The sequence below is a fragment of the Bos mutus genome, chromosome 18 (assembly GCF_027580195.1).
Source record: "Bos mutus isolate GX-2022 chromosome 18, NWIPB_WYAK_1.1, whole genome shotgun sequence".
Lineage (NCBI taxonomy): Eukaryota > Metazoa > Chordata > Mammalia > Artiodactyla > Bovidae > Bos > Bos mutus.
The window spans coordinates 6,088,182-6,096,992 of NC_091634.1; the positions used below are offsets into that span (position 1 = coordinate 6,088,182).

The 8,811-nt window shown below is 53.5% G+C and overlaps 1 protein-coding gene across 1 annotated transcript; it reads right to left on the reverse strand.

The window, feature by feature from the left end:
* Positions 1-5,995: 5,995 nt before the first annotated feature.
* CLEC11A (C-type lectin domain containing 11A) lies at positions 5,996-8,574 on the reverse strand. Its single transcript, XM_070387269.1, has 4 exons — positions 7,996-8,574; positions 7,571-7,760; positions 7,048-7,239; positions 5,996-6,684 (listed from the first exon to the last, which is right to left on the reverse strand). The coding sequence occupies exons 1-4, from the start codon at positions 8,140-8,142 to the stop codon at positions 6,239-6,241; spliced, it is 975 nt and encodes a 324-aa protein (XP_070243370.1). The 5' UTR covers positions 8,143-8,574; the 3' UTR covers positions 5,996-6,238.
* Positions 8,575-8,811: the final 237 nt, after the last annotated feature.

Sequence of the window (8,811 nt, forward strand, 5' to 3'; positions counted from 1 at the left end):
TACAGTCCATGGGGTTGGGAAGAGTTGGACACGACTGAGCAACTCAAACAACAGCAACAACAAAGGACTATTTTACTCATTGAGAAACGTAGTTCTTAAAAATCCTAAGCTTTTGGAACCTTTGCTATTTGAAAGTATCTCCGTAAGAATTAAACAGGGAGTTTCCGGGCGGTCCAGTGGTTAGGACCTGGCGCTTTCACCAAGTGGCCTACGTTGGATCCCTGGTTGAGGAGCTAGGATTCTGCAAACTGTGCTGCATGGCAAAAAGAAAAAAAAAAAAAGTTAAACATCCTACTCTTGCCTGGAAGATGTAAGTCAGTTTGACACAGACAAGAAGCCTCCATTTCCAGCCCTGACACAGAGCTTTAGATAGAGTTTCCAGACACCACATGCCACATTTGTCTTAATTTTGTAGTTTCCAAGGAAACAGGACCCTGAGACCACTTTGCAGTCCAGACCTGATGTTGACTCATTTATACAAACTTCTGCTTTGCTCCCGAGCTATTAAAACACAGCTTCACTTAAATTTCACTCAAATTCCTCAGTTCAGTTCAGCTGCTCAGTCATGTCTGACTCTTTGCGACCCCATGGACTGCAGCACGCCAGACTTCCCTGTCCTCCACCAACTCCCAGAGCTTGCTCAAACTCATGTCCATTGAGTCGGTGATGCCATCCAACCATCTCATCCTCTGTCATCCCCTTCTCCTCCTGCCTTCAATCTTCCCAACATCAGCATCTTTTCCAATGAGTCAGTTCTTTGAATCAAGTGGCCAAAATTTTGGAGTTTCAGCTTCAGTATCAGTCCTTCCAATGAATATTCAGGACTGATTTCCTTTAGGATGGACTGGTTGGATCTCCTTGCAGCCCAAGGGAGTCTTATCCAACATCACAGTTCAAAACCATCAATTCTTCGGTGCTCAGCTTTCTTTATAGTCCAACTCTCACATCCATACACAACTACTGGAAAAAACATAGCTTTGACTAGATGGACCTTTGTTGACAAAGTGATGTCTCTGCTTTTTAATATGCTATCTAGATTGGTCATAGCTTTTCTTCCAAGGAGCAGTTGTCTTTTAATTTCATGGCTACAGTCACCATCTGCAGTGATTTTGGAGCCCCAAAAAACAAAGCCTCTCACTGTTTCCATTGTTTCCCCATCTGTTTGCCATGAAGTGATGGAACAGATGCCATGATATTAGTTTTCTGAATGTTGAGTTTTAAGCCAAATTTCTCTCCTCCCCCAAATTCTATAGCTCGATCACAGCCCCTTCTCTGGGATGTGGTCTTCATTGCATGGATCCTTTACCATCTGAGCCACCAGGGAAGCCCAGGAATACTGGAGTGTGTAGCCTATCCCTTCTCCGGGGGATCTTCACAACCCAGGAATCGAACCGGGGTCTCTAGCATTGCAGGTGGATTCTTTACCAGCTGAGCTACCAGGGAATCCCTTCTTTCATCACAGCGAATTGGTAAACCTGACTTTGGTTTGTCCCTGGTGATCAGGTTAGGATGGAAGGATGAGTGATGAGTGGATGGATGGAATGGATAGATGGATAGAGTGAAAACAGAAAAAACCTCATTTAAAATGAATTCAGTAAACCCTGATGAGCAAGCTTTCATGCACATATTACACATGGTAGCCTGCGTGTGTATGTGTGTGTGTTTTAGTAAGTCAGTTGTGTCGGACTCATTGTGATCCCATGGACTATAGCCTGCCCCGTAGCCTGCATAACCAGAGGGAAAAAGAAAGATAAAAATTATTTTAACAAGGTCTATTTACATAAAATTCTTTGTATAAAATTCTCTCAGTCTCAGCTTATTTTTTATTTATTTACGTGGCTGTGCCAGTCTCAGTCACGGCACATGGGATGCGCAGTCTTCATTGCAGCATGCAGGATCTAGTACCCTGACCAGGGATTGAACCCAGACCCCCTGCATTGGGAGCACAGTCTTAGCCACTAGGCCACCAGGTAAGCCCCTCAACTTCTTTTTTATGATGATTAAGAATATTAGATTTTTCCTCCTGGGACAGGAGAGAGGACACGTTTTCACATGAGAATTTCATCTCCTGATTTTAAGAAGAGGGAAGAGGGTCCCTCCTTGCCCTAGGAACAATGCACTGACCCCTGTTTGCAGTCAACAAGAAACCACTACCACCCCAAACTCCTGTTCTTCTCCAGTGAACTTTTATTCAAAACAATCCTTCCAAAGAGACGTAGAGAACAGATTTATGAACCTGGGGAGAGGGGAGGAGAGGGTGAGATGTATGGAAAGGGTAAACTTTGGAAACTTACATTGCCATGTGTAAAATAGATAGCCAATGGGAATTTGCTGTATGACCCAGGGAGCTCAAACAGGGGCTCTATATCAACCTAGAGGGGTGTGATAGGGAGGGAGGTGGGAGGGGGGTTCAAAAGGGAGGAGATATACATATACATACCTAAGGCTGATTCATGCTGAGGTTTGACAGAAAACAACAAAATTCTGTAAAGCAATTATCCTTCAATTAAAAAATAAATAAATTAAAAAAAATCCTCCCCCGTTTTCTCTTGAACCCTAGTAAAAGCTGACCGGTTCGTCACCTCTTCAGACTTGTTCACCCCAGCTTTCTTGTTTCAAATTGCAATTTTTCTGCTATTCCCACATAAACTCATTTTGCTGGCAAAATAATTGGCTATTTTATGTTTTCAGGTTGAAAATAGATTGATGATGATAAAGCTAAAGCAATGGGATGAACTGTTAATAAATACATCTGGATAAACGGTGTACACAAAGACAAAATACTATCTGTGTTTGTGCAGATTATTTGTAAGTCTGAAACTATTTCCAAATAAAAAGCTTTGATTCTTTTAAAACAGGCTAAAGTCGTTTGGACTAGTGTTTATCATATCTTTAGCAGGCAAAGGAAGAATTTTTATGTTGTGTCTTATATTGTAATTCAGTACAAACTCAAGAACTCAAATTTTGAGAACTATTTCTTTCCATTTTCTCTGCATTTTGATATTTTCTACGAATTGATTTCACTTTTTAAAGAATGGTAATGATACACCGGTGGAAATTCATCCGTATTTTGAAAAAAAACTCGCGGGAAAGATCTTAGAGCCCACTACATTCTAAGGCTAATGGAATGCTGCTGCCGCTGCTGCTGCTAAGTCGCTTCAGTCGTGTCCGACTCTGTGCGACCCCATAGACGGCAGCCCACCAGGCTCTGCCGTCCCTAGGATTCTTCAGGCAAGAATACTGGAGTGGGTTGCCATTTCCTTCTCCAGTCACTAGCAGTCTGTTACACTCCGCCAATTCTGGTTTTCCTACCGGTTGACTCGGGACCAGACTACATTTCCCAAACTACCTCGGGGCGAGGTCCAGTGGCTGGGGAGTCGGGATCTGAGCTCTGATTGGAGACTGGGTGTAGTCCTCCAGCTTGCAGGGAACGTAGGCAGTCTTCACATTGGAGGAGGGGAAGGAGCTTGCCAGAGGCTCCGCAAGAAGCTCCTGATGGCTTCTAGGAATGTGGTTCTGGGCAGGCCTGCCGCTCAGCCTGCTGGGATTTGTAGTCCTGCCAGGCCCGTGCAGGCCTGGTTCTTTTGCTTCACGATGGGGCATCTCAGGTTTGCGCCCTTCCTCCACCACTTCTCTGGAACCCCTTAACTCATCAATCCCAACCACCTGCTGGGCCGTCTCTGGTCCATGGCTTCAAGCTCTCAAACCGCAAGTGTTCCACGGTGAGCCAGGGAGACGGCATTGGCAGACTCTGGGCTCTTGAGAGGCCTGGGAGGGCTTCTTGGAGGAGGTAGCAGGGTTCCCCTATGCAGAGCTGAGTCCAGAATCAGCCCAGAATGCAACATACAGGTTAGCTGATCTGATGAATAAATAGTCCTTGAAATGCCATCCATTCCCAAACTCAGCCATCTCTGTGTACACAACTCTTTGTCTCTGGACTGATATGACAGACACTGACCAAACAAGGGCACCTAGAATGATGGAAGGTGCGATGAGGAAAGCCCCTGATCCACTGGGAGCCCAGGAGAGGCGCCTGACTGAGGCCTGCAGGACACCAAGGAGGAAGAGAAACAGTAAGAAAGTCATCTCAGGGTTCCCACCATAGCATCACACAGGCATCTTCCTTCATTCAAAGAACCCTCATGCCTGGGATGCTGGGAATAGGGAGTTAGTTATACCAGCTCTGCCCCACAGGGGTCCCCAGTATGGCTGATTAGGGCTCTGTCAAGAGAGGAGTCAGCCGTTCTGGAACACCTAAGGCAGTACTTAACGCTTCTGGGAAGGGATGCTGGGGGGGGGGGCGGTGACTCATTAGCCAATTCTTGGAAGGACCTTTGCATATGCAGAGACAGTGTCTGGAGAGAGCAAGCAGAGGTGAAGGTGAGATTGAAATAGCCAACTGAGGATCAGAGCCCATGCTGCAAAGACCCCTCTGTGTCTGGAATAGCCAACTGAGGATCAGAACCCATGCTGCAAAGACCCCTCTGTGTCTGGAATAGCCAACTGAGGATCAGAACCCATGCTGCAAAGACCCCTCTGTGTCTGGCACTATTCTAGGGTATAGATCTTATTACCCTCATTGTACAGATGGGGACACTGAGGAACAGCAAAGTTATGTCTCACTCAAGTTACCCAGTAGGTAAGTGGCCAAGGAAGGATTAGAACCTGGGCCATCTGGCTCCAGAATCTAGGCAGGTAACCACTGAACTGTCCCATCCACTGACTTCCCAGAATGTCAGGTCCGTGAGAGTGGAGCTCTCCCAGGTAACAGCAGATACTCATCGTCGTCTGCCTCATCTGCCCTTTGAGATGCCCTTATGTGTTCTAGAAGACATCCTGCTGCCCTACTGTGACCCTGGGAAACAAGCTTAGAGGGGGATGAATTTGGGTCAAAGTCTTCAGTCTCCTGATGGAAGTCTTCCTGACCGGAAGCCACCCCCGCTTCTGTGACTCCTATAGGGACGGTGGGGCTGGGAAATGACTCTTAAAGGGAGTGGGTGGCTTGTGCTCCCTCCCCCAACTTCTGGAGATGACACAGTGGCTCGTTCCTCCCACTGGAGGAGCCAACGGTGACACTTTAGGAGGGAGGTGCCATGGCTGACAAAAGGGAAGGGACACAGACATAAGGACAGACAGGGTCACACTCTGATTCCTGGGCTCCATGATGGTATAAGGGTCAGAATACCATGATGCCTGTATGTGGGGAGACACTGGGTGGGTGTTTCCAAAAGAGTTCTTGCTCCAAAGAGTGCTGTCCAGAGTGCTGAGGCCCAGGCTGGGCCTGGGTGTCCTCACTGCCCCAGGGGATTAAGGTATGAAAAATGGCGGGGGGAAGAAAATGTAATTGTGCCTTATGCGCCACCCTTTCCCAAATGCTCACTTTCCTGGGCTCATATGAACATCCTACGAGCCATACAAGGTAGGGGTAATAGTGCCTGTGTTCAGATGAGGAAACTGAGGCTCATATCGGGGAGGGATTAGCTCATGGCCTCAAAGTCAAGGAGTGGAGGGATCGGTTGGGAGGGAGCCTGAGCTTCCAGGCTGGGTAGGTCCTTATGCTTGTGTCTAAACACAGGCCCCGGAGTTGGAAGGGGAAGGGGGTAGGGCAGTGCCTGACTTTACATGACATTATGGGTACCATCTGATGAGTCAGGTTTGAGACCCACTTAAAAAAAAGAAAAAAAAAGTTAAACGGGAGTCTTTCCTGCAGGACTTCCCAGATCTCTTTGAACAGGGCCAAGGCCAAGGCCTGGGACAATGATTGAAAGGCTCTGGGTCCCAAAGACCTTGAGTAGGGGGCACAATGCAGGCAGAGGTGTCAGCCGCGTGTGCATTCGTGGACTCCAGACATCTGTGCGCAGGAGAAGATGACCATGTGTACGTATGCACATGTGTTCTCTATCACTCTGATCTGGGGCTCGAATAATACCTGTAAGAGGGGGACAGGCCTTGCCCCTCAAAAAGATAAAAGGCCAAAAGCGCCTCCACTGCCTACTCAAGTGAGATTCCACAACGTTTTATTGGCGCGGGACCTAGCCTCGTGCCCACCGCCTCCGGGAAAGACAGGCAAGGAAGGGGTCCCGGCCCCGCAGGAGTCCCCCAGGGATCGGCCAGCCAGGGAAAACACATTTCCATCCGCGGGCGAGGAAGGAAGGAAGGAACGGTGTCTTTGCTGGGAGCATAGCCCAGGCACAAGGCGGGTGGTGGGGCGGAGTGGAGAGGGGGGGAGCCGGCCCCGCTAATAGGGGAACTCGCAGACGTAGTAGAGGCGCCGATCGCAGTCGTGGTCCCACCAGGAGCCATCGTCCGAGGCCTGAGCCACGCAGTTCTCGAGCACGCCGCCGTTGGGCTGGTTGGGGCTGAGCGGGTGCGGCGCGGCGCTGGGCCGGGCGCCGGGCTCAGGGCTGGGGGCGCGGTGCCAGGCGAAGAAGGATACGCGCTGGCCGTTCTCGAAGAGGTACAGGCCCTCGGCGCGCCGGTCGTGCACGCCCAGCCACACCGGCCAGTTGTACGGGGCGAGCGCCGCGCGCAGGTAGCGGGTGAGCGTCTCCATCTGCCGACTGTCAGCTGGCTGAGCCAGGCTCCCGCCCCGCGCCACGCACCGCGCCTGCGCCGCCGCCTGAGCCTCGAAGTCGCGCGAGAGCAGGAAGCACTTGTGTCCAAGACGCGCCCCCTTCAGGCAGCCTGCGGGCGGGACGGGGCGGGGCCGAGCGGAGGCGGGGTTAGTGCCTCGGGGGCGGGTCGAGGGCGGGACCAGAGTCACCCGGAGCCAGTGACAGAGCCGCCAGGGGGCGTGGCCAGGACGTGGGGGCGGGACCGTAGGGGGCGTGGTACGGCCGGAGCAGGGTCGGCTCACTAGCACGGTCGGGACCACGTTCACCCTCCCCATCAGCCAGCACACCCCAAATCCTCGAGGACCGCCCTCCCCTCGCCCCTAACACCTAGGGTCCTCAAGTCTCAGACACCCTTCGGGGCTCCCCTCTCCCCACCGGTCCGCGGCCTGACCTGGATCGTCCCTCCTTCCCCGCCCGGCGGGATGCGACTCACCCTCTAAGCGGCCATGCTCGCGCTCGGCGCGGCTCTGCGCCTCCTGCAGGGCTTGCACGGCGTCGCGGGTGTCGCCCGCCACTTCCCTCAGCTGCCGCAGCCCCCGAGTAAGCTCGGCCACGCGGGTGTCCAGCGCGTGCAGACGGACGTGCACCTGGTGCAGGCCTGCGTCCAGGCCGGCCAGGCGACCCACTGCGGGTGGACAGGGCGCACGCTGGACGGGGACCCTGGGGGCGGAGCCAGGGTACTGGAGGACGCGGGGGGGACCCGGGACCTACGGCTTCTGGGGCGGAGTTGGGGTGAGGGGTGGGGGCCCTCAAGATTTCTGGAAGGTAGGGGCCGGTGGCCACCCCGGTCTCTTGAAAGGCAAAGCCGGGGACCCGGAGCTCCTGGGTGTGAGGGCTCCGAGCTGGGCGGTGGGCAACTGAAAAATCCTGGGGCAGGGAAAGGACGGTTCTTTTTTGTGAAAATGACCACGGAGGCCGGGGTTGGGGGGCGCAGGGCGGAGCTAAGGATTACTTACGGATATAAGTGATGGCGTCCTCCGGGGTGGGAGAGGGGCTGGGGCTGACGCCGGGGGTCGGTGTGGGTTCCTCCTCGCCTTCCTCCCCCTGCCCGTTCTCCTCGGTCGCCCAGGCCCCCCTGCCTTCAGAGTTTCCCTCGGGATTTTGATCTCCCCTCCTAGCAGGCAGCCCCAGCGCTTCCTGTAAATGCTAAGGCAAGGAGGGTGATCAGGGCCAGGCTGGCAGCTACATTCAGACTCCCCAGACGCCCCTTTCCAGCTGTCAGCTGGCTGTCTGCCCTCTTCTCTGAACCCATCACCTTCATCCTCCGAGCCTATCCCATCCCTCCCGTTGCCCATTCTTCTAACCCTGGAATACACCCCTCCCAAGCCCACAGTCGCCCACCCGGGTCCCGCCACTAGAGTCCCAGCAGTCTCCAACTCACCTTCAGCATCAGGGCTTCCCTCTCCCGCTCCTCCTCCTGGGCGCCACCCCAGCCCCCCTCCCACTCCCTCTCAGCTCCCCGAGCCCCATGACTGAAGCCCAGGAGCTGGGGTACCACCAGCGCGCCAAGGAGCCAGGCGGCCTGCATCAGGCTGGTCTCGGAGCACCCAAGGCTGCAGAAGGGTGTGTTTTGGAGGAGAAGGATGTTTCTGGGGACCCGGAGTGTGTGCTGATCACCAGCCCCCTGGTTCGCGCCTCTCCCAGCTTCTCTCTGGTCCCTCTCCTCCCAACTCTTGTCTCGGTCCGTTGGTCTCTGCTCCTCTGTGTGTGTCTCTCCCCGCCTCTCTTGGCTCCCCGGAGGCCCTGCCTCTGTGGCCGGAAACCTCCAACGTTCCAAAGCTTGGATCCCGCCTTGGGTCTCCACACACGCCCTCCTCTTCCCACTTTCCAGAGCTTGCTTCCGTCCTGTCCTGCTCTTCCCTTCTGCCTCGGCCAGAAGCTCCAGAAGGTCAGGAGGATGGAGCCAGCTCCCCAAGGGATCCTGGGGGCTCAGCCTCTGCCCAGGAACCTCCTCGGGGAGTTGCCAGGGCTTGGCCTTGCTTCCCTCTCCTCTCCCTGGCCACGCCTCAGGTCAGGGGAGACCTCAAGGTCTTGCTAAGGTTGTTATTATCCTGTGGCCACCGTTGCCCACACACCCTGTGGAATGAAGTTCTCACAGCATTCTCAGGCTCTAGAGCACCTCCTGCCCCCCAGATCTCCCATCCTGCCCTCCAGGCCCTTGCTCCAGATCCAGATGAGCATCTGTGCCTGTCTGTGG

Coding starts and splice junctions, on each gene's coding strand:
- CLEC11A (XM_070387269.1), bottom strand. CDS start 8,142: ATGCAGGCCGCCTGGCTCCTTGGCGCGCTGGTGGTACCCCAGCTCCTG. Junction 7,761..7,995: donor GGGAAGCCCTGATGCTGAAG/GTGAGTTGGAGA, acceptor TCCTTGCCTTAG/CATTTACAGGAAGCGCTGGG. Junction 6,685..7,047: donor CGAGCATGGCCGCTTAGAGG/GTGAGTCGCATC, acceptor TCCCGCCCGCAG/GCTGCCTGAAGGGGGCGCGT.